The sequence below is a fragment of the Nothobranchius furzeri genome, chromosome 8 (assembly GCF_043380555.1).
Source record: "Nothobranchius furzeri strain GRZ-AD chromosome 8, NfurGRZ-RIMD1, whole genome shotgun sequence".
In the NCBI taxonomy this organism is placed as follows: Eukaryota; Metazoa; Chordata; class Actinopteri; order Cyprinodontiformes; family Nothobranchiidae; genus Nothobranchius; species Nothobranchius furzeri.
Window position 1 is genome coordinate 69,174,521 of NC_091748.1, and position 26,186 is coordinate 69,200,706.

Below are 26,186 nucleotides of genomic sequence, written 5' to 3' on the forward strand. Positions count from 1 at the left end.
AGAACTTGATGTTAATGTGAGAGGTATTTATCTACTTGTTAATTTACTTTGTATGACTTGGCTTTGCTCATCTTCTGGCGCTGAGCTGTAGCTGGCAAAAGCCATGAAACTCACAGGAGGGAGAAAGTCACTCATCTGTTTTGAAAATGGACTGCAGTGATCAAATTTGACCACAGGATGTTATTTTAACATCATGCACCTTTAACAAAAATGTTGCTGTCACTGGAAGCTTTTGTCATCATTTATTTAAAGCCTGATTTGCTGAATGTGATATCTGCAGGTGACATTAACAACACTGTACAACAGACTGAAGTTGGATTCAGATTCTTTGTTATTCAGTTACCTATTATAGCCATAGAAGAATAAATACATTAATTAATTAATTAATGAACACCTAATATTTGTTGCTGCAGGGACACAGTTCATCAGCCTTACGGGAAAATGTTTCTCAATGTTGTTGTTAAAGCCTTAGGGTTGTTCAATCTTCTGCCCGAAGAAAAGAGGATGAGATTGATTGATGGGGTCATGTTTTTGTTCTGGTTTTTAATCTGCTAATATATACGAAACGTTAATTTTATTATTTACTTGTTTAAAATATGGCGACTTTGATCAAAAATGGCTTTCATCTGTGTTTGCAAACGAACTCTTGAATGCTCCATAGGGAATGAGGTTGGTCATATTTGGAGATCAAATCACGTTTTACAGCATAAAAGTGATTATTATTTTTGTCACATTTAACACTGGTTCTTTGGATATACCAACCTTTTTTAAACACTGATTTTCAGTGAACCAGCTTTTAATCAAAATTATGATTTCAAAGTTTACTTTTCTTCTCAGCACCTATGTACCCTACAACAGCTAATAATTAAAATTGTGAATTATAAATTATATTATACACACACACATCTACCTATCTATTAAAATGATCACCAGAATTCAAGTACTCATGTCTTCCACCGTCAATCAATTTTTGATTGCATCATAATTTATCATTTTCAGCAGCTATAATTGTTTCCACATTATTTTAATAAAATAAAGATATGAAGAAAAAAAACAGATCGATTTCCCTTTTAGTTTCCAGATAAAGAGCAGATTCATTTGTCAACGATCCCCCGTGTTCATGTCTTTTTGTACCTACGGAACTCGGATCTGCGGTTCCTATTTACCCCTGCAGCAGGTTACAGGCTGCAGACTCAGAGCCACCGATGCACAGGCACCCCTCACTGACCTGATAACATTTATAGTTGTAATGGATTTTTTTATGCCCATCATTAACCCTCAGTGAGATTGGAGAAAGAAATAGCTTGTACCCTTTTTTCTGTGGTATTTCAACTTTATAGCATTATGTTCAGATATGTCACCTTCCATCAAACCATTTTAAGGCTTCTCCTTTCACTGGTTTTGTTTAAAACATGGAGGAACCTTGTAGCATCAAGAACTCATCATATTTAATAATGTGAGTAAAAGCTCGGAAGGACATAATTTCTTTCTAATTATTGGCTCTGTCTCTGCCAGAGCTTCAGGGGTGATTTAGGAGACTACTTAGCTAATGTAGACAATTTATTTGAAGCTGGTTTGAATAAAATCATTTCGTAATGTGGTAATAAAAGTGATATTCTCTTCAGCCGTCTGATGAATGGGATTCATTTTCACAAAAACCATGTTTGTACAAAATAACTTTAATTATGTCTCAAAATGCAAAAAGTAGAAAATTGTCACAAATGAAAGTTTTTATGAGTACAAATTGTTCCACAGACAGATTTTAGTTCAGATCATCGTGTTAATCTGAGTGTTGATGCCAATGCTGCCAACAAGAAGGGGCAGACAATGACACACTACACACCACCCACACACACACACACACACACACACACACACACACACACACACACACACACACACTAGTGTGTCAATTGTCTGCCTGGAGCCCTTACAACAATCTCCTTAATAGGCATTTATTTCTTTATTTGACAGAAAACCTGATAAGAGTAACCATCTTGTGGGCTTTAAATGAATAAAATCATGTTTAGTTGTTTTTCTTCTGCCTTTTTCTACTCGGCAACTTGCTGAACTGAAGAATGTTGAAATGTATAAATGTTCCCAAGAAATGGAGGAAGGCGATTGTAGACACTAGAACAGGAAACAGGTCCGGCAGATGTCTCGGGGGTTCCAGCGCTACGCTCAGAATGCTCAAACCGGCCATCGCAGCAATGCTAATGTAGAACTGTAACACACACACACACACACACACACACACACACACACACACACACACACACACACACACACACACACACACACACAGAACAGCTTTCAGATAGTTCAAATAAAATCAGAGTGATGAAGAATGGGTTCATTACATAACAAACTATTGTGGTATTTATGTTGATAATTTCTTACATTTATAAAAATTATCACATTTTATGTAAAAAAATATTGAAACTTATAAGTCAGAACTCTAGTCCTAAGTGCACTTCGCCTCAATGTCAAATTTTCAGATAATTCACACTTTTACCATGTTTTTGGGTTAAAAAAACCTAAAGAAACTGGATTTAGCTGAACAAATTTACCCCTAAAAACTTGAGTAACCTGATCCGACAGTGCATCTAATAGGATGATGACGTCATAATTCTAGTGACCAATCACGGCTGTTTTTGTGGACTTGAGCTGCTTTAATTAGTAATTTCACATTTTTTATCAGAAATTCTCTCATTGAAATAATGAAAAGGTCCATCACTCCAGGCTACGGACAAACTGTTGGCATTTCTCCCTACACTTAGTAGCAACTATATTATGAAACCAGTGAATGATTAAACGAATAAAGTCTCTGACATCACACCGCTCATGAAAAAGGGCCCTTAAAACAGTCAGGCTTTCAATTATTCACATTAGAATCAATTAAAATCTTTTCGTAAGCGCACCCAGCTCTTTGTGGTTAATCACAGGCTGGACGAGGACTGAGATCTCTCATGTTTTTGTGCTTTATGACCCAGAAGACTGCGTTTTATTCTGAAGGAAACATCTCAGGTCTACGTTAGCCCCAAACCCATGAAACCTGATCATCATAATCGGGGCTCACTATTTATGCTGCTTGTGTAAATAAATATACCTAGACAAACCTGTGTTAATGACACGTTCTATAAAAAGACACCTCTTAATCTCCGACACCCTACCGGTGCGGCTGTCACTAAGGAGTTGGCTACTTTAGGTGCTGTGGAAACTGAAATGAGTGATAAATAATTTGATGGCTGGCATCAGCGTTCGTCCCAGGACAGCTTACACCAACCAGCACGTGATATTTATTTATACAGCTGGATAGATGTTCTGACAAGGGTGCAATTTAGGTCTAGAGCCACTCTGAAGATACAGAGATCATCTACTGTTGACAAATTTAGAGGTACGTTTTCACAAATTCAGATTATTCACCTCTTTCACATTAGGCTGTGAATTTTCCCAGTCAGAGCTTTAATGTACTTGTATCTACTGTTTGTATCTACTTTTGTATACTGTATTACAACCTTTATCTGTATTAAAGTTCTAAAGTCATCTGAATGACTGGAGATGATATTCATGAGCTACCAATTGGAACTGCAGCCATGCAGAACATTGGAAATGGTTAAAACGACTTTAAAGTGGCATCTTGTTAATTTATGAGTTTATATTTAAAAATCTCGCTCACTGAGAAGTCGAGTTACTCTGCAACTTCATTCTACAGCCTTTACTGCCTGCATTAGCGGCAGAAAGGAAAGACTGGAAAATGACTGGGTCAGAAAAACTAGCCTGGCCTCACCCACCTTCGCTTGCCGAGCACGTCTCAGCTAGTAGAGGCTAACCATTAGCAACTCTACAACAAGGAAAAACACACTCAGGCTTAGGTTGTCTGTGGCGATAAAACACCAGCGTTGTACTTTCTTTACTTAAGAAGAGCAAATGAAGACAGTAGAAGACTGGTGTTGCTCTTAGCCAATCAGAGGTGAGGTATTTGCTTATTGTGAATATTAATGAGTAAGACTCCTAAACGTGTCGTTTTCCGCCCCCTCTCACTCCTGCAACAAACTTTAATCCCATTAATAGGAGTGCCTGAGCTTTTTACACAGAAAATGACTCACTATGCATTCATTTTTACTTGAAACCACAGCAGATTAATTGCAAAAAAAAAAGTTATGGGACCTTTAATCTTTATCTTTACTGCTTCAAGAAAAACATTGTTTTTTTTTTTCATATTTCAATTTAATTTTATGCTAGAGCGACATTTAGTGTGTGGAGGTTGTCATTGCAACAATAGATAAAGTTATCCAACCGTCGGGGTACCAGGTTAGCTGCTGATGTGTGAAGTGACCGGCCAGCACTGTGTCCAGTGACGTATAGTACAGGGTAAAGACTTATTTCTGCTAATACGATGATTTTACAACAGTAGTTAACGTTAAAACATCTTGTGGGCTCAGAAGCAGCTGCTTGACTTGCAGAGTCCACCATTTTCCGCAGGGCCAGCCTCGCTGTGCCAAGCAGACAGTTTACGGTATTTAGCAAACCGCAATGGTGCCCTCTATTGGCTGGTAGATGTAAATATAAACCCGGTGTCATGCCCGTCAAAATAAATATTTGATTCTTTTTATAACCATCCCACTGTCTTACTGGGTGACCCCGCCAGGAAAGTCGACCATTGAGCAGGATTGATGGTTTATCCCTTGGGTCCATGTGACAGGGGTGAGGTGGTGCTCACTGCTTTCTGAACGAAGACGGAATAGTAGATCATAATCTCCGGCTGCAAAATGAGCAGAAACGGAACGTGCTACCGTACGCAGTGATCACTTCATCACAGGTAAGGGTTTACTTAAGGTTTTTTTATGGCGTTTTATTGAACAGCTTAGAAACGCAGCTACAAAAACAGCAGGTAAACAGTTTGATACTGTTTGCATGTGTCCTCACCGCAAATAGCTTGTAGAGTGCTAATGTTTTTAGCAGTTAGCTCAGTGTTGTAACGTGGAACTGCGGCGTGTTAGTGTGTCCACAGGTGACACAAATGTGTAAGCAGTGTGGAAGTTAATAAAGGAACGGCCCACTTTCCCTCCAGTTGTTGGCAGAAGGATGGATGAGTGTCACAGTGAGTGGCAGTGACAGAGATGTTTGTTTGTTAAGAAGGCGCTGAGGAAAAAGTGCTGGGAGCAGTCTGTATGTTGGCGTTTTTTATGCTTACTTGCCACCATCCACCTCACCGCTAGCCGCTGAAGGTAAAGCGACTCTGTTAACACGGAGGATGAGGATTAAACAGTTGGAAGATTATATTTCTTACTTCAAACCGAACGAGACACAAACGGTTAAACTTTGGAGCAGTAAGGTGTCTGTTGCCTTTTGTTGTGAATCAATAACCTAATTATCCCTAAGTGATTATAATGCACTGCCGGCATGTTTGCTACGTTTGTTACCATACTGGGATTTAGCCTGAAACAATGGTGTTTGTTGTAAATGATCTATATGCATACGTACGTAGTTTATTTTGCTCAAATTGAGGCCTGCCTCTAAGTCTGGCCTCCCTCCAATAAAGGCCTGAACCAGGATGCACTTGAGTAAAAAAATGCCTGGGCCTGTATTAGAGGATTTACCGTAAGGATCAGGGGCCTCATTTATCAAGCTTGCTTACGCACAAAACAAGGTCGTAAAACTGAGTAAACAACTTTCCACGCAAACTTTGGGATTTATAAAAGAAGACGTAGAGGAAAAATGTGTACAACATTAAGTTGACTAAGGACCTGGCTTACGCACATTTTGGACATGGAGAGCACCTGCAGTGCTGCCGCTGAGAAGGATAAAATTATGAATTCCAGCAGCACTATAACTTGTACCACTTCATGTTCACAGAACAAGCCCCCCCCACACGCACACTAATGCGCGCGCGCGCACACACACACACACACACACACACACACGCACGCACGCACACACACACACACACACACACACACACACACACACACACACACACACACACACACGCACACACAGCCTGAAGCACAGAATATGGAATGCTGAATATCAGCAGGGGGGCAGAATGATACAGAATGTTATGCGTCTGTGACAGTGTGAGCGTCCTGTCACTGTGACCCAATTGATCATGCGCCATGGCTACTTGGCTTTTGGTTAGCGCACGTGACTCTCACCCAGGAGTCTGGGGATCGAATCCCGATTCGACCATTTTTTTTATATCCGCCACAGATCTCTCTGAATAACTCTCAACATTGACGGCTTCAGCAACGCTGTGCCACTCCGTGGATTTTCTCTTATTTGTTTTGCAAAAGCACTTCCTTTCATTTCTCCACCTCACCCACAGGTACCTCAATTTCTGCTTGTGAAATAGCGCTTCCTTGATCTGCAGTCTCAATCAAAATGCTGCAACAGCCGGCTTATGTATATGAATGAGACCCACAAGGCACTTTGCATTGACCATTTATGGCAGAAAGTGGGCGTGGTGTGGGCGGGATGTGACTATAAAGCAGCTGAGAATGTTTCTAGATAGTTTCTGATTTATGAAGGGGAGATTGCGTGCAGCTGTGCGTACTCCATGTTTGATAGGTCACAAACCTTCTTGGCGTAAGTACATTTTTTTATGCTGAGCTTAAGTACGGCTTTAGTAAGGATTCTACGCTATGTTTTATAAATGAGACCCCTGGTGTTTAAAAATACTAAATCAGAGGAAGCAGGCGTGGTTTTGGAGTCACGTGACACATTATGTACCTCGAGGGAAACTTAGAGGAAGATGTGCTTGACTTGAAACTCATAAATTAGAGAAAAAAATTATTTTTATGGAAACATGTTTGATGTAATATGTCAGGGGACAAGTTTCTGTCAAAATATATTTAAATAAGAAACGCTCTTACCAGTTAGTGTTTCCAAGTCTGTGCATTTTGAAGTTCCCACACTTCAGCAGCTCTTCTTTCACCTTTTAAATTAATTATCCCTGTTTAGCCTGATCCCATCAACTCTTGCTGCTGGCTCAAAACTGTATAGCTGTGCACCTTCAATATTTAACATAAATGTATATTTATATTCAGAATCTGGAGCTTCTTGCTGCTGCTGCAAATCCTTTTTTTTTTCTGAGGAGAATCAGGATTGGTTTCCTTGAGCGACGTCACTTCTGGTTTCCAACAAGAGGTGCTGTTTTAAGACTGATGGGCTAGGAGAGCCTAGTTGGAACAGTAATAGCACTTTTCTTTCTCAAATATCTTCCTTTGTTAAATGAAAATATAAAGTTTAGACCTGTTACAATATAAGGGCTTCAAGGTGTGTTTAACGTGGAAGGCGCCCTTTAAAGGGTTAATAATGTTGGTGAAAAGAATCTGTGACAATGAATTACGATTTTAATCAATGGAGATTAAATTTGTGTGAATTGACAGAGCAGATAGTATCTAACGTAAAATAATTTGTATGAAACACTTGGAAATATATTCAAATGTACATCAGTTAGGGTCTATAATGTTCACAAAAGCTGGAAATAAAAGTTGTGCTGTGATTCCTATTTCTGATTGTACGCATCTCTAGCGAGGAGCTGAAAAGGCCTCAGGATGTGGCTCTTACTTCATGGGTCACACTAACCTTCCATCTCACAATACAAGCCAGGTCCATTTTGGGATGACAGAACAGAAGTTTCTTGTAGGTGCAGAGTTCCATCTCTTCCTCTGAGCAGTGATCCAGCACAGACAGTAAGCAGATGCTGAGGAGCAGGAAAGCTGCTGAGGTCACAGCGTAGGGTACCAGCAGGCCGTCTTTCAGGAAAAGAGGCAGCATGCTGCACAGAAGCACACGATGCAGCATTTTTCATCTGTCGTTTCTTTGAGCAGAAATAATATTTTTGCTTTTTTTAGCTCTAATATACAATGCACAGATGGAGGTTTAGGACTTATAATGAAGTGAGTTTTAAAGGAGGGGTAGGAGATGTGTTTCTGGAGCATTATTTGCCATAATGATTGAAATGATGGCTAACAGGAAATTGAATATTTTGTCAACAAAATAAATAATTCTAATTGGAATTACTGAAATCTCGTCCAATCAAGTAAAAGTTTCTGTATTTCATGATTGTATGATGATCCTGATCCATCCATAAAACTTCCTTCTGATCATTTCCCCCGGGTAGAAAAGGTAAGATGTTGTGTTTTTATGGATGACAGCAACCATTACATCGGGCTTTCTCCTGTATTCTGGAGGCGTGGCTTAGTGGGAGGGGCCTGAAGAAAGGGGGTTGGACATTCGAATTGTGTTTTTTCAAAATGTAACGACTTTTTCCAGGATCATCTACCTTACCTTTACAAGACCATCGTATAAGAAATTGTTTCAGATATTTTCAGCAGAACAATGTTCAGGTCATGTTTGATGTAATAAAGTAAATAGTAAATAACGCACTTTCCTCCTGCAGGCCTCAACAAGCGATCCAATCCCCTGGAGAGAAATGGCTATGGCTTTCACACATAGCTCATCTCAGTTTAGAAGAGGCAGAAGCAAGAACAACAGTTGGCTTATAGTAAAAACACAACACCCCTTCTTACAAAAACCTTTTCACCCACAAAAAACTACTTATTCAAACAAAAAAGTCCCATTCATTTGATAAATGCTTCACATTTAAGAAATACATATTTCCTCATTTTACACTGACTGGCTTCATTCACCGGGAAAACGGCCACTGCTCGAGCATTCGCTCGGCCAATTATGTAAACAAAAGATGTATTTTCTTAAACGACACAAGTCTGTGAAGGATGCAGATAATGTGCAAGTCCAAGTCAGACTGTATAGTGGGAATCAGCTACAGAAGGGCCTCCTGTCCCTACACAACACACTTAGACAACAGGCATGCAGACTATGCTGCGTAAGCCGCAAATATCCTTATACTAAACCACACGCACAGCAATTAGGACTGTCGGAAGAATTTAACAACAGCTGGGGAGAGTTCGGTGAAGCATTTGTGCCCAGCTTAAACCACATCACTCAGGGGTTTTTAGGGGAGATTTGTGTGGTTTATCTCCCTTAAAGGTTGGTGATACTTACAAAAAATATATATTTTTGTTTTTAATTGAGGCGCTAACAGAAAAATGGATTTTATGCATAAGGCCATGTCCTAAGTGGCATTACTTGCAGAGTTTACACTGATAAATGGAAGTTGAGCTATTTTGAGCATTTATATAAAAACCAAAGATTGTTGGTGAGTTGGAAGCAGTCTTAAATGACTTATTCCTAGTTTTCTATTTTCCTTTTATGTTCTCAATCATCCCCCCCCCCCCCCCCCAATAGAAGTCTTACGTAGCCTAGAAATCTAGATAGACCCTGACCCTAACCCTAGGTGGGTCTACCATTGGCCTGAGCAGCGTTGTGCTATTGGTTTGTGACGGAGAAGAACATCTAAGATGGCGACAGCTTATTTTAAACAACTTTTGAATCAACTTTGAACTATTTAGCCTTGGGCTTTTCTTTGGGTCAGGAGCAGATAGAGGTACTTAAGTCCTTTATTTAGGAAAAGGATGTATTTGTGTCGTCTTCAACAGTGTATGTGGACTGGCCCGTTGACTGACATCCATAACGGTGAGTACGCCACGTTGTTCATTGTTCAATAGCATGTGGAAACAGTTTGAAAGATGGCCCTAAATCTCGCCCCACGACTGAGATCTGCCTACTGGACATTGGCAGACTATATATTCACGTATATAGGATGGCTCGCAATGCTAGGTTTTAGATGGAATTTGCCAGCTAGACACCATAATGGAAAAAATAAATAGTGCTGCCATGGCACATCAGTTGTTCAGCTCATAATTTAGTTTCTCTAAGTTTTTATCCAGTCTTCTTACCTGAAAGTAGAAGCCTGCAGGAACCAAGCACTCGTAAATGGGAGGTCATTCAAAAGGAGGCAAATGGGTCTGGAAAAAGTACAGATAAATGTCTGTTAAACATATTTAATGTGAGACATTTTAAAACATCAAGACAGGAAGTGAAATCATGATGGATCAGAGATACAATCTATCCAACTATTTGTCCTGGTGGAACAGCGATAAACCCAATATTAGAGAGTGTATGTGTGCATAAATGTGCCGTTAATTACCTACATCAGCACTAGATCTACTCTCGTTCTAAAACCGGTCCTTTCCATCAGTCCCCAGCCCATAATTACAGTCAGCGCTCTTCAGCAATCCAGTTCCAGCCCAGTAACTGATTCCATGCAAACAACACTGCAAACAGTAGCCTCCTATTCTCTCCTCATCATCTCTGGACGAGGGTTGTTGATTGATTTAGGGAGACAAGTGGGGAATAAAACTCAATAGTTAATAAAGCAACAATCTAATCCAGACTAATAGATCCAGGAACCAGATCCTTTGCAGTCAGGCCTATCCCTGGCTTCACTTGCTTTACAAAGAAAAATGTTCTACACACATTCGCACACCTTTACGAGCACATGTGCAGGCTTTGTGTTTAACACATGACCCAAGTGTCCATTAACACACTGCATATCATGACAATAGGAGCAGGGCTTGTGGTGCGTGGCTCTAAATGTAACGACAGGGGTGAGTAACCTTTCTGTTAGTCTTGATCTAAATAGAACCGTTACTCTGCAGCTCTGTGACAACAGCAGAGGGGTTGATGTTACGTTTACCAGGTGCAAACACACACACGCACGCATGTACACAAACACACACTCTTAAATACCATCTGCAAGGCAAAATCTCAGGTTTGGAGTTGGGATAAGCTGACTGGCTCTTTGGGAGTCCTTTTAAAATATACATCCATGAATATTAGCAATTATTTTAAACTTACAGAGCAACCAGTAGGATGGACTTCTCGTGGACTTGATAGGAGAAGAGAAAAAAGGCCAGTGATGAGTTGACCTAAGAGCAAAGAGTAAAAAAAAAATGTACTAGGGAAGGTGATTAAAAATGGGTATAAACAAGATATTGTTGTGATGAAAAACCTCTAAAACACCTTGCAATACTGTTATTGTCTCCCGTTTCTGAAAGTTTTACTGGACCTAAAGGCTAACCCGTATTTCTCATACTTTATTCCAAAATCCCGTGAGAAAAACTTAATGTACTCCACTTGTCTTCCCCAACTTGTTTGAAATGTTCTAATGTAATCTTTGTTTTGCACACAAAAGATACTACTGTGAGTAACTGATACAGCGATAAGTGCCAGTAACGTAAGCTCTGCCGTGTAATGTTCTCACAAATAAAATAAATGTTAAAAAAAAAAAGAGATAAACCTCAAAAACAAATTCTAACTGATCATTTCTGGGATTTATTAAGAGACTTGTCTTTTTTAAAAGGAGAGACTGTAGTTTTCACACCACACACTCACCAGAGCCAGTTTAAAGTTCCAGAAGGTGGGTTTGGTCAGAAGCCGGATAGAGGAGGGTAGAACTGCCAGGATAGTGAGGGCAAAGCTGGAACAAGAAGGGAACAAAAAGGTGTTACGGCAAAAGAAAAATAAAATCATCTGTGTAGTGGGAGGGGGTGTTGCTTTTTCAGTCCCGACAGGTCTATGAGCAAAACTTTTAAAGAAAACACATAAAACAATGGAAATGCTGCTTGATTTAGATGTCACGCAAGTCTAACCACGGTCAATGTCGTCTTGTGACCTTGTTCTTTACTTCTGCTCTGCACAAGACAGAACAAATAATAATCATTCCTAAGGTCAGCAGGCATTAGTTTAACCTCTCAATTGTCACCATGCTGGAGGCTGAGGCAGCAGGAGAGACTGACCGTGTGTCCGAGTGAATGTGCATAAATGTGCAAAGAGGTCAGGGATTAGTGACGTGTGAGGGCCTCAATGTGTTCGAACTAAAGTGGAAGCAGACTGACAGATGCAGCTAAAGACAAGAAAAAACAGGGCAAGAATATGGAGTGTGTGTGTGTGTGTGTGTGTGTGTGTGTGTGTGTGTGTGTGTGTAGGGTTTTCACAGCTGATTCATTTTATGTACAGTCCAGCCTCAGTGCCAAAAACACAAGAGTGTTCTTCGTTTGTTTGCAGAGCACTGCAGTAAGAGAAGTCCCACTTGATCCCAGGAATTAGCAGTCTGACAGAAACGTGTCTGTGCTGCAAACACAAGACTCCTAAAATTAGCCAGCTGGGTCATTTAAGCAGGACCCACCATGACACAACTGTTGCATTTCGCCTTTCTAACTTTAACAGCACCAGATCTTAGGTTTTAGCAATTAAAAAAAAAAAAGGTTATTTATCGCAAATCTATTGTCTTATATCAACTTATTGTGATTCGAGTCTTGAAAAAGGTTTGCTGCTCCTTTTTATGCTTCAACATCTCAGAGTAACGTGTCTGGAAGCTCCTCGTGAGACATTTCTGCGAAGGGTGATATTATTCGCCTCACTGATGTTCAGCTTTGATCCGAAAGAAAAACAGCACTTTCCTGGTAAATGTGAATTCGAATTAGGAGAAAATGGGAGGTGGGGAGAGGTGGGGGTGTAATCAAAAACAAAGAAGGATTGATAAAAGATGGAGAAGAAGAACAAAGTTGTTTAACTTAGAGGAGGATTACCTGAGGTAAAGCTGAAAGTCGCCTGACAGAATGGATCTGATCTTTATCAGGGTGTTCAAGCTGCACCATGTGTTGGCCACCTTATCCTACAAACACACACACACACACACACACACACACGGTTTTGAACTCAGTAATTTGTCACTGCAAAGACGGTTTTGATTTCATTTCAAAACAATAAATAAGTTGCTTAGTTGCAAATATAAATTTATTTCAGCGCTGAAAACCAATTTGTCTTGGACCTGAGGGACATTTGTATGTAAACACAGACCATAATGTATCCACTGACAGAAAAAGCAAATAACTAACTCACTTGATTAATAATAATTCATAATAATACAAAGAATCAAGTGTCGTTTTAACTAGGGATGTGTATTAGTGAAATTCTGGAGATACGATACGTATCACGATACGTATCACGATATATCAGTCAGACAATATTAGCAATTTTTTTAGACTGAATTTATTGTAGAAAAATTCAATGAACAGTCCAAACTGGTACTTAACATGTCTAACACGAGGTACCGGAACTACAATAGAGGGATTTACAATGGTGGGAACAAAACCCATTGCACACTGCTGCCAGTGGTCTGCATTTGAATTGCACTAAAAGAAAAAAAAAACACAAACGTTTGCATGTAAATTCTTTCTAAAGTTCGATACACAGCTTTTGAATATCGAGATATCGCAGGGAAAAAATGACAAAATATTGCCATGGGTTGATATACCCACAGACGTGAATACGTAGACGCCCCATTGTGCACTAGAGAGCGTAACAATGTCGCCGCCATATTGGGTGTGTTCCTCACTCACCAAACCCAACTGCAGTCAACGCAGAGTGGCCAACTATACCCGGTTTTTGAACAGCCAACAACCAGCGTGCTATTGAAAACAGATCACACGGGACTACTATTGATTTTTATAGCCTATATGTTGGGATTTTATCATTTAAACAGTTTTGTTTAAGTAAGCTCAAACTTTAATTACATTATCATTCCATACTAAATGTCTGACTTTGTGAAAAGCTAAATAAAATTAGCTTTTTAGTTGTGTAAATATGGTGCCCGTCTAGTGACATTGAGGGAAAAAAAATAACTCGTGGCCACCAGATACTTAAGGCGTGGTCACGAGCTACTTTTTTACCCCCTTAATGTCACCAGATGGGCACCGTAGGTAAACACCTTCCTCAGTAGAAATAAATGGACTGGGAGCGAATGGGGACCCATCCAAGATGGCGATCCGCTGCTGCAACAGCTCCAATAGGCAGCACCAGTCCACGGTATGTCTACATATGTTGTCTGTAGATATACCCCTTTAGTAGTCGATTAATAGTAAGGGACATCCACCGATGTCAGGAATGATGGGTTCATTATGACGCTGCTGCTAAGTCAGCTGGTGTGTCTTAACAGGGTGCTATTGTATTTTCAGCTATATTTTGATTTATTTTATATGGTTAAATTATATTTTTATTTATACTCTAAAGCTGTATTTACTTAATTATTCAGACTTTTAGAATAGTAAAAATCAGGCCCGACCCTTCCAAGACCCATCAGTGTTTTCTCAAAATCTCGTTGTGCCGCCAGAACGAAGGCAGTAAAAACTGCTGCCACCTAGCAGTGGAGGTTTGAATTGCACCACACAAAAGAAATAGAGTTAGCATGTAAATTCCCAGTAAAAAAAAATCAATACACTTCTGTCCACTATGTAGAAATTAAGTAAAAATGACATCCTCTGGTAAAGCGTTGTTACGTTAAACAACTCTGAAGCTTTTTGCGTCTGCGCTGCAGTATTAGCTCTCAGGAGACACGGCAACCCCCAACTCACTGATGGTAAGCAGTAGCTACGTCCCTCCTTCCTGTTTTAAAAGGAGAAAAACTGACAATCCCTGCAGCCAACTGAAACATGTTTCAGTATAACCTTCATTCCAAACTGACTGAAACATTAGACTCTTTTTGGGATTTTCTAACCGTAAAATTCTCACTATATTCTTACATACTGCACCTTTAAGTATAGATTCAGTATCACAACAACAAAAAAATAACAACCACAATATAATCAATATTTTCTTATTCTACACCCCATGTAATAAAATTGCATTGAAATTGTGGAAAAACACTTAAAATTCTTATGAGACCTAGAAAATAAATCAAACTTGTTTTATAACAGCTGAATTGTAGTTGCTGAGGAGGAGGCGGGGTGCTTTGGCGGATGCAAACGGATCACTTATATTAAGACCCAAGCCACCAGTGTGGCCATGATATCACACACCACACACGTCTAGATCAGCTTCATAATTCCTGTGGCTGTTTTAAGTATGACCCTATCTAGAAAATCTATTTCTGCCCCCCACCCCTCCTCTCTTTGCTCCACCTGCTTACTGCACAACTACGTGGATCTTAATGGCAGCCCAGTCAGCAGCACCGAGCCATGTTATCTCAGCCCCGTCCACGTCGTTTTTCCTCTCTGCTTCTTTATTTCAAACAGCTAAACTACCAGAATGTTCCTGGACATCGCCTGAAGGCAACACTCAAATGAGGGAGGGGTTTGTCCATTTGGCCGATGTGAGACCTCGGGGGCTTGTTCACCTAGAAGCCAGAAAGGAATTTCACAGGGAGAGGCGTTTGGTGCCATTTTTTGTGAGCAGGCAGCAACATGAGACGGCAGAATGCGGTCCGGTGGGTAAACTTACAACTGCTGCCTCCCAGAAGTCGCCAAGATCACCAGTCAGCAGCCCTGTTCTTCACAGCCAACCCTTTCAGCCCGTCCTCTCGTCCAGTCTGCTTGCGTCCACAGTTCTCTCATCAAAACAGAGTGTAGTGTTCCTCACACCCTGTGTATTTAGTTTGAATCAATTTGTCGAACAAACACCGTCCTGACGCATGTTGCCACCTTAATTGCTCCTCTCATCCTTTACACCTTGTAGAAGGTGCCACCTGGAAGTTCCTGGGTTTCAGAGACCAGAGCTCCGAGTCATCAATCACACATTTAAACAGAATAATAAGAAGTCACTTAACAACTCTTCAGGACAGTGTTCTTGTTTGCTTTTCCTAATTTCTGTAAAAATAGTAACACATTTCAGTCACCTAGTAATAAATAACATGAAATAGGAGTGTGAGAAACAGCCAAACACACGTATTATGTTGTGTTTTCCTTCTAAAGATGTAACAGGCAGCAGGGAAACAGTTGTCCAGTGTGCTCCGATATGCCTTTAAGTGTATCACTGGCCCCACTCATCAGCCCATGTGGCTTCAGCATAACTGTGCTGCGAAGTGCTGAAAACAAGCCGGCCATAAATTAGTCCGATTTATCTGTATCCTCCTACTGTACATCATAGATCCCAACACCTCCCAGGGATAGGCTGAAAGCGATCTCTTGACCTTTCACCATTTTATTCCACTGTTTTCTTTGATCCAGCGGGGTATCCATTTCCAGCCAGCTAAGCACCAGAGGCTGGAAGGGTATTCACCACGCAGAGGGACGGGAACGACGAGTGCTTCACGGGTTACGGATGACGTCAATTAAAGCATCAGTCATAGCTTGTTGAAAACCATTAAACAGGAGTTTAGGCTGGAAAATGAAACGCCGCACGTTAGAAAGCAACGACTCATCACTGATCTGGGACAAGCTGAAAAGTAAAATTAAATAAAGCATTTTACCATCTTGTGGATTGAATTTGTGGTGATGCTTTCCCTTCACATGCAGATATTAAAGAGGTTCAAAACATGAAAACAAAGTATTATTCTCTAGCAAATGCATTTATAGATCAGACATGTACTCTGAGCTACTGGAGCGAGTTTCCAACATCTTTTATTTTACGACTAAGTGACAAAATCTCAGCTGCCCCACATTTTGTAAAACAAAAATCCCCAGACTGGTATCATTTGTTTTTTTTTTACTTTATTTATAATCACAATAATGTATATAATTTATTGACGCACATATGTGCATCATTCTGTAGATTTCCACTAAAGAAATGTATAATTTTCTTTCCTTAATAGAATGGACTCTTAGGGAGCGCACAGTGTATTCTACATTTTATTTCAATAGAAATGAAGAAATGTGATTGTTTAATTTATTATTTGAGTTATCAGACCTCCATCTTAGTGTCTTTAAATGTATTTTGGCCATGCCCACCTACTTAAATGCAGTAATGGTTTTCCATAAAACTGCAGTGTTGTGAGTTTTCACGAGCCTACAGAATTCATACAGGTGCTGGCCAGTAAATTAGAATATCATCAAAAGGTTGAAAATATTTCAGTAATTCCATTCAAAACGTGAAACATGTACATTATATTCATGCAATGCACACAGACCAATGTATTTCCAATGTTCATTACATTTAAATTTGATATTCATAAGTGACAACTAATGAAAACTCCAAATTTGGTATCTCAAAAAATTAGAATATTCTGAAAAGGCTGAATATAGAAGACACCTGCTGCCACTCTAATCAGCTGATTTACTCAAAACACCTGCAAAGGCCTTTAAAAGGTCCCTCAGTCTTGTTTTGAAGGCACCACAATCATGGGGAAGACTTCTGACTTAACAGCTGTCCAAAAGACAATCATTGACACCTTGCACAAGGAGGGCAAGACACAAAAGGTGATTGCTAAAGAAGCTGGCTGTTCGCAGAGCTCTGTGTCCAAGCACATTAACAGACAGGCGAAGGGACGGAAAAAATGTGGTAGAAAAAAGTGTACAAGCTCTAGGGATAACCGCACCCTGCAGAGAATTGTGACGACAAACCCATTCAAAAATGTGGGGGAGATCCACAAAGAGTGGACTGCAGCTGGAGTCAGCGCTTCAAGAACCACCACGAGGAGACTCATGAAAGACATGGGATTCAGGTGTCGCATTCCGTGTGTCAAGCCACTCTTGAACAAGAAACAGCGCAAGAAGCGTCTCGCCTGGGCCAAGGACAAAAAGGACTGGACTGATGCTGAGTGGTCCAAAGTTATGTTTTCTGATGAAAGCAAGTTCTGCATTTCCTTTGGAAATCAAGGACCCAGAGTCTGGAGGAAGAGCGGAGAAGCACAGAATCCACGTTGCATGAGGTCCAGTGTAAAGTTTCCACCGTCAGTGATGGTGTGGGGTGCCATGTCATCTGCCGGTGTTGGCCCACTCTGTTTCCTGAGGTCCAGGGTCAATGCAGCCGTCTACCAGGAAGTTTTAGAGCACTTCATGCTTCCTGCTGCTGACCAACTTTATGGGGATGCAGACTTCACCTTTCAACAGGACTTGGCACCTGCACACAGTGCCAAAACCACCAGCACCTGGTTCAAGGACCATGGTATCCCTGTCCTTGATTGGCCAGCAAACTCGCCTGACCTTAACCCCATAGAAAATCTATGGGGTATTGTGAAGCGGAGGATGCAATACGCTAGACCCAACAATGCAGAGGAGCTGAAGACGACTATCAGAGCAGCCTGGGCTCTCATAACACCTGAGCAGTGCCACAGACTGATCGAGTCCATGCCACGCCGCATTACTGCAGTTATTGAGGCAAAAGGAGCCCCGACTAAGTATTGAGTGCTATACATGCACATTCTTTTCATGTTCATTCTTTTCAGTTGGCCAACATTAGAGAAACAAACATTTTTTCATTGGCCTTTAGAATATTCTAATTTTCTGAGATACCAGATTTGATGTTTTCATTGGTTGTCACCTATAAATATCAAATTTAAATGTAATAAACATCGGAAATACATTGGTCTGTGTGCATTGCATGAATATAATGTACAAGTTTCACGTTTTGAATGGAATTACTGAAATATTTTCAACCTTTTGATGATATTCTAATTTACTGGCCAGCACCTGTATGAGCATCAGCAGTGATGCTCATAAACATTTAGATGGGCTTAAACTGTGATGCTGTTGGGTTAAAATGCAGGAGTCTGACCTGTTATGCAGAGACAATAATCCTGACACACTGACTTAAAAACATTCGTCTTAAACAGTGTTCAGATCAAACATGTTAAAAACCGTCATTTCTTTCCTTTATCTGCCCAAAAGCATGACTTTTTCAGGAAGCACACGGATAAGACACGTGTTAATATTTTATATTTAAAAGTCGCAACGTTGGGTTGTCACGCGTAGTAGCGTCAATGAGAGGCTGAGTGCTGTGCGTTCCCGCGACAGGGAAGCACTGAGCTGTGCTGAAGTTCGCTTCCAACCCACATAAGAAATCCACACGAATAAAGTGGTTAATGCTTTCTGTGTGGGTGGGGAGCCAGCTTCACTCAACTGCTGAGTCTGGTCTGAGCAGCGGACACAGACAGCAGCGCTGACAGAGTTATAACGTTCGGGAGACGGGCAGGAACGTCCATTTTGAGCATAGATTTCGTCTAGTCTCGGCTCGTTAACGAGAACTTCCGTTTGTCTCGTCACGGAAAGGCTGCTGTTGGTTTAGCATCCAGAAAACAGCAGAGAACGCCTCGGCTAGCAGAAGCTAATCGTTAGCATTAGCAACTCCACCATACAGCTGAACTCCTCCAGGCTCCTTGTAGGGATAAAATATCAACATTGCACAGCAAACAAAGTCAGTGGTAGAGTCCGTTGCTGTTATCCAGTCAGAGGAGAGATGTCTAAATTTCAGGACAGAAGACTACAAATCATGTTTGAAGCTAATTTCTCAACCAGCTGACTTCTACATCCTCAAACAGGCACAACAGAGAACGGCTCACAAGGCATTCATTTGCAGAAACCGCTGCAAACGTGTTAAAGATAGGAGTAAAGTTGACCAACAGGTTTATTAATAGAACAAATTTATGTTTTTTGTGCATGTTCTGTTTTTTTTGAAGGAATCAGCTTAAAGTAAGCTATGTAATGAGGCTTTTTGGTACAAGCTGCCTTTACTCAATAAGGTAAATGTGGTTCTGAATTATATTACCCTTTAGAAAATAACTAAATTATAATATATTACATAGATGCCTGCAAAGTAAGAGAAAAACTTTTTTCGCAGTTTAAAAATCTGCACATTACCTCAAACAGACCACGACCCACGGGAAAAATCCTCCTGACCACCTGCAAGGCTTGGCTAGGGTCGGACAGGAAGGGCAGCCAGCAGAGGGCAAAGGTCGCCAACACAGTTGCAGCAATTCTCACCAACAAGAAAAGCCTAAATGACAACAGACAAACATCTATAAGCACGAGAGGTAAAGCTGCAAAAAAGGATGACACAAAGGAATCAGATGGTCTGGAATTCAGCTGGAGCATTTTTGTTTCAGAGATTCTTCACACGGTTAGCACTAACTGTCCGCAAGTCCTAAATTTGGGATTTAACCCTCCTGCTAAGGAATGCAGTGAAAGCCATGCATCAGCTCAAACTCTTCAGCGTAGGTCAGAGTGTCTTGTCAGCTGTAGCTGTGAGGCTGCTGGTTAAGTTGCACACACAGACATAGCTGAGGAGTTTGGGCATGGTGAGAGTGTCATCTGGACATATCTTCCCCGGAGAGTCTAATCCAGCTCTCCATTTGCTTTTAAATGCCACTGGTACATTGTTACTAGATAAACAGACACTGGACACACTGGTAATAGCAGCCAGTTCGATTACCTCAGCGGCTCTCGGGAAGACACTGATCTCTCTTACACACTGATATTATTAATGTGGGCATGCGGTCGGACACGTTTATGTTCAGGGACAAAACAATGTGCTCCTAATTTATTTTACTCAGCTCATTTTTGAAGTTTTTAGCTGGAATTAGCGGAGGTGGCCCCGAGAGGCAGCAAAATTTGCTAAAAGAAAGAATTCAACCAAAGGGGGAATGGAACTCACGTGCGAAAAGCAAACACGTCTAAAATTCATAAAACAAATGAAAATTGAAAATTAAATATATTTAAAAAACAGCTCAGGGAATAAAGCACTGATTGTTTTTTAGGAATGAATGTTGAAATGTTGGGGAAAAAATGACAAAAATGGAAAAGAAAACCAGGAAAAATTATTTAAAAAGACAACTAAATGAAGAATAGAGCTGGTAGTTTTTAAAAACATAAACTTATCCATTTTCAGAAATATTTCTGCACTGCTCTGACGTTATACAGATTATGGTGTGTTTTTTAATCATTTATATATATAATTGATCATCTTATTATGATATTTTCAAACATTTTATAATTTCATGACTTTGTTTTTCTGATTTTAATTTATTTAATGATATTTGCTGTTTTGTTTTTTAAATTTTATGACTTTATGTTTTGTTGATCTCTGCGAAGCTCTTTGTGCTTCTCTTTCTGTGATGAGTGCTATATAAAAACAATTTACTCACTTTACTTTATTGTTCATCTGAGTGAGTGTACTGCATTTTCTTCTTCTGACTCGGCATTAAAGTTAACTAAAACTCCTGCATTCATTTAAAATTTCCAGCACAATCCCTCTGCGGCAGCTTGGCAGCGTTCCGGCCTGTGTGGCCGTCGAGGAGCCAGCCGCATGTCCGCCTGAACACTTGTGAACAATATTTCACATGCCTTAGTGAATGTGATCTACGGCTTTTAATAACTGATGAAACGTCGATGGTGGACCACAGTCCGTCATCATTTATTCGTTGTCGGCTGTGACAGACACAAGCACATCCAGGGCTGAATGAAACAGAGATAATAAAGACAAAAGCGGATCATGCTCACCCACGCCCCATCAGGCCATCTTTTACACACTTTCCCAGCAGATAACAGAAGAAAGGCAGAGCGTGATACAGCTCCATCTGTTTGTAGTTGAGAGCCAGGGAGAAGGCCATAGAGCCCAAAGCATCCCAGCCCAGACCCAGAGCCAGGACCCCCCACAGGGCAAAGCCCAGGCTCACCCCGTTGTACCCAACTCTGTCAAGGTTCATTCATGCTATTAACATCATTACGGTAAACTACTGGTAGCTGCATAGTAACAGCAAACAAAATGTAAAAAAATATTCTATAAAGCACATATGAATCTCGTGAAATAACATATCAAACATGTTTTATGCTAACTGCTATGAACTGAAGAGGTCCTTCACTGAGCAACAACTAGAAATCAGCCATGAAAATTGGCAGCACATATCGGTATCGGCAATAGAAAAACCAGTACTGGTCGACCTCTAGAGTTTTTAGAACTCTGGGATGGGCTGCATGGTGGCGCAGTGGTTAGCACTGTTGCCTCGCAGCACGAAGGTTGCAGGTTCGAAACTCGGCTGCGGCCTTTCTGCGTGGAGTTGCGTGTTCTCCCCATGCATGCGTGGGTTTCCTCCGGGTACTCCGGTTTCCCCCACAGATCACAACAAGCCCGATAGGTTATTAACTGTAAGTCGCTTTGGATAAAAGCATCTGCTAAATAAACATAAACATAAACTTTTAATTATTCTTCCTGATTATTATCGGTCATTCTGAGCTTGACATGCTGGCTGAACATGAAAATAGTCTCCTACGCCTATCTCCTGCATTAACTTCTAATTAGAAGAGCCTGATAGATCTACGAAACACCGTCACTTAACATTCATGTACTCACCCACCTTGACTCACGACAGGGAAGGCTGTTGTTGGTTTAACGTCCAGGAAACCGCAGAGAACGTCTTGACTAGAAGAAGCTAACGTTAGCATTAGCAACTCCTTCAGGCGTGTGCTATTAGTGCAGATAAAACATCAACGTTGCAGATCAAACAAAGTCATTGGTAGAGTCGCTTTGATGTTGTCCAATCAGAGGAGAGACGTCCAAATTTGAGGAAATAAGGCTCCAGATCCTGTCTTCTAAAGCTACTTTCTCCTCCGGCTGAATTCTCCATGCCGAAACGGGCGCATCTGAGCTTGTTCTAACCCCCCCGTACGACTTACAAGGCAGTTATCCCTACTAGGGACCACTGCGCATGAATTAAAATACGAGTGAAGGACCTCTTTAATAAAAGAAATGCTCATGTTTATAAAGGATACTGGAAATGGCCGTGGTCGATAAGAATTAGTCCGGGATAAAGAAGGAAGCAGAAAAGAGTGGAAACCTGGAAAGACAAATTCAACAAAGTTTAAGTACAAAAAACCTGGAATGATTAGAATTATGGCACGATATGGGGGCCAAAATTAAGACTACTTCCCAGCAGCAGGAGGCTATATCAATTCTGAAGCAAACTACTGATCTGATTAATGATGAGCTGGCGCCGGTAACTGAGAGGCTGGCACTGCTTACTGAGGAATAGCACCTTTACCGGCGTTATTACTAGATGCACTAGGGACTAGCAGCCCTCGGCTGGTCACTGACTGGTTCAAACACTCCCTCTGCTGTCTATTAGCATGGATAGGCTAGCGTTAGCCTGGACGGGCTGGTGTTAGCATTGGAGAGGCTAGCCATTAGCGTGCCTAGGCTGGCCACAGTTACTGGCACCAGCTTATCATTAATCAGATCAGTAGTTTGCTTCGGAATTGATACAGCCTCCTGCTGCTGGGAAGTAGTCTTAATTTTGGCCCCCATATCGTGCCATATACAATTACATAACACTGTTCCATTAAGTGTCCCTACAGGCTTGTAGCATTAACTAATTAAAGATTTGATTAATTATGTGACACATTTGATGTCATTTTTAAGACACTTTAACAAACATTATATTAGAAATAAATGAAGGAATTTCCACATTTTTATCCAACGGTGAAAGAAAACTGAGAAGTTTTATTTCTTTTTCCGTGTCTAGTCACACGCTCTGACAATAACCAACGATTGGGTTACTTACTCTTTACTATAATATACTTACAGTAACCGATGCTTAGTTATTTTATGATATCAAAATTGTAAAAAAAATAAATTAAGTGAACATAGTATGTTATTAAAAGAGGAAGAATAAGTCAAGGTTTCTATGAACCGTTGGATATTTGATTATTAGTGTTACCTTCTTCTTGGAGGAGCCATCAGCCAGGTACAGACAGTACAAAACAACTGCAGGAATGTATATCAACACATCTGCTACCAAGACTGAAATACAGAGAAGCAAGCAGAGTTAGATCGATATGTGTATTAAAATGATACGAACATGTATATTTTACCTTTCCTATGCATTTTTATGCATTTGGTGCACAGAGTTTCAGCAGCAGAAAGCCACTAATACTTATTTGGTTGCTTCCCATAATTTCAGTACCAGAACTGGCAGAAACTAATGGGCCATTCCCATCTGTACCGGGTCGGCCCGGGCCAGGTAGCGTAGGTTGTTTACATATCTGGTGGCCTGGTATTTTTCCGGGCCAACCAAGGCTCATTCTCAGCCCTCTTCTCGAGGGGGTCTGCTTCAGGCCGACCAGGGCCAACACGCCCACTGCTGACAGCAAATTCACACCTTCCATTTGAGCAAGCCTCTGATTGGTGGGTAGAATCAGCCCACATGGGCTTAAGGCAAGGATGTGTGGAATCAACCGGGCCAGGCTGGGGCCGACTGGGGCTACCCGGCCCGGGCCGACCCGGTACAGATGGGAATGGCCCATAACTTGGCAAAATGCCCTTTTAATGCACTGTGGAGCTAATAATGTATTATCATGTTTCTTAACAATAGACTTGTCCAAAGTAACTGATTACAGGGAGTGTCAATGGTTTTAATTAAAACACATAATTATTTACTAGAGTGATTATAAAAAAAATAAAAACCTAACAACTGATGAGTATACATGCATTGTTTTTAATTAGTTTTTTCTTAATCACCCTACCTGTGGTTCGCATGAATAACTTATGCGCTGGACTCTCGTAACCTCTGGATCTGTGTAGCTCCACCCATTCAGGGTTTATAATCTTGGCTCTGGAAATAATAAATATAAAATGTTAAGATGTTTTATTTTTTTGGTTTGGTTTTCAACGTGAAACTGTTTTTAAACCAGAGCAATAAATAAAATAATGTTCTTTGCAAACAGTAATGGCATTTATTTTCAACATTAATCACAACTGATGTTCTGTATGTTCTTGGTTTTTAAAGTCAATCATCAGCAACAAGAACAAAATATGTCCCGCATTTGTATTGATAAACATTGCTCCGTCAAATTAAAAATTAATAACTGCACACAAGCCACATTTACAGTAAACATCAGTGAGGGTTTGTGGTCTTATAAACTATAAAATTAAGCAAAATTTTATAATATCAAATAAAATTTTATAAAAATTTTAAAAGTATTTAAAAATAAATAAAATGTCTTGTTTTTAGTGGTTGAAAGTTATAATAATAGCTTACTGCCTTTGTGTATTTACCTCTAACCTTGTTATTATTTTCCCCCTTTCCTCTAAGTGTATGTGCTGCTGAATTTCCCCACTGTGGTTAATACAATCTTTTCTATTCTATAAGCAAAAGAGGTTTATTACAAATAATTTGCATTGAACTAACTCTTTCTCATCCTAAAAAGATTACTATTTATCAGCATTTTTGATCATTTTAATAAATAAAAGTGTATCTGCATCAAAAAGCCTACGCTGGCAGCACAAAAACCACTTCAAGGGCCACATTTTGGACACCCCTGATCTAGATAATCACTCACATATAAGCACAGATCCAGCTGTGGTAAGCAGTGAGAGGAGGGTAGTCGAGACCCCAGTAGTTCAGGTCATTGTCAGTATTGTTAAAGTACCTGGAGGAATACAAAATAACAGAAATTATATGGTGGAACTCAGAAAAACATCATTGCATTTGTTTTTAAGGCTCTAAGAGTCACAGGTTTGAACCCAAAAGACTCACCATTCCTGCACAGGAAGGTTGTAAGTCACTTCTTGCCAGTGTCTTTGGGCTTCATAGTCTCCAAACATTGGAGGTTTCTGTGCACCTGTAGGACAAACATTCAGCTGTCATTTGGATAAAAAGCTAAGCTGCTACAAGAAAGGTAAGATGCTAACAAACGCATACACGTTAAATAAACAAATAAACATCAAGCCAGCCAGTGAAACCTAAAGTTACTATCTGATACGGATAAAAAAACGTTCTTTCGTCATTTTAAATCAAGTTAAAGCAACTGCTCTGAAGACACCCGTGACAGTAGTGTGTAGCGCGTATACATCCATCTTCACGTCTCCTACCTGAATATGAGTTTAACGATACACCCCATCTCACAACAACGCCGAGTAAAACACAAATTGACACAAGACTCCACGTTTGCATTACTCTGGTGAGGAAAAAGTAGCCCTTTTGACTAAAAACAAACGCTAGAAAATGTTCAGTGAGACTATTTTGAAACCAGTTTGCATTTCCTGTATACGTCATCAAACAAGTCTGCGTTTCGCTTACCTATTGGTCGCTGGGATCTCGAGAGCCGTGAGGCGTTCTTAACCGCCGGAATAAAGATGATTATTTCCCCCTAAACGTTTAATGTCGAGGCAAGAAAATGTAGATAAAGAGAAAAGTGTCTTGGTCGTACAAAGACTGCCTTTTCGAGTCACGTAAAAGATGCTGGAAGGTTACCGCTACCGTTACATATTTATTTATTTCCTGCTGATAGAAAATTATGTAATTTCCGAGGTGCAGCGAACGGCTAAATCAACGTAAGCGCTTGCAGACATCTTTTGAAAGGAATTTTATGTCCCTTACATGTTTCTTTTCGTTTTAGTAGTATTAAAAGAGACAGGTACCTTCCGTTTAACTTCGCAGAATTTAAAATATTAATGGTATAGGCAAGAGATTATATTTACATCCAGTGAAAAAATGAGAACAGTGTGGAAAAGTAAGGTCATCAGCTAACATGTTTAAATTTTTTCTAAAT

At 40.3% G+C, this 26,186-nt stretch overlaps 1 protein-coding gene across 1 annotated transcript; it reads right to left on the reverse strand.

The window, feature by feature from the left end:
* Positions 1–1,944: 1,944 nt before the first annotated feature.
* On the reverse strand, positions 1,945–25,685 carry alg6 (ALG6 alpha-1,3-glucosyltransferase). Its single transcript, XM_070554277.1, has 14 exons — positions 25,507–25,685; positions 25,172–25,256; positions 24,975–25,064; positions 24,159–24,247; positions 23,354–23,436; positions 22,407–22,474; positions 21,141–21,323; positions 19,503–19,638; positions 12,522–12,607; positions 11,326–11,410; positions 10,789–10,859; positions 9,828–9,896; positions 7,591–7,783; positions 1,945–2,224 (listed from the first exon to the last, which is right to left on the reverse strand). The coding sequence occupies exons 1-14, from the start codon at positions 25,586–25,588 to the stop codon at positions 2,027–2,029; spliced, it is 1,518 nt and encodes a 505-aa protein (XP_070410378.1). The 5' UTR covers positions 25,589–25,685; the 3' UTR covers positions 1,945–2,026.
* Between the last annotated feature and the right edge of the window lie 501 nt (positions 25,686–26,186).

Bases quoted from the DNA above. Each gene is read 5' to 3' on its own strand.
- alg6 (XM_070554277.1), bottom strand. From the start codon at position 25,588: ATGCAAACGTGGAGTCTTGTGTCAATTTGTGTTTTACTCGGCGTTGTT. The intron at 25,257-25,506 runs GTAGGAGACGTG...TTTGTCCTACAG, and splicing joins ATCGTTAAACTCATATTCAG to GTGCACAGAAACCTCCAATG. The intron at 19,639-21,140 runs GTGAGCATGATC...GTTGTCATTTAG, and splicing joins GATGGCCTGATGGGGCGTGG to GCTTTTCTTGTTGGTGAGAA.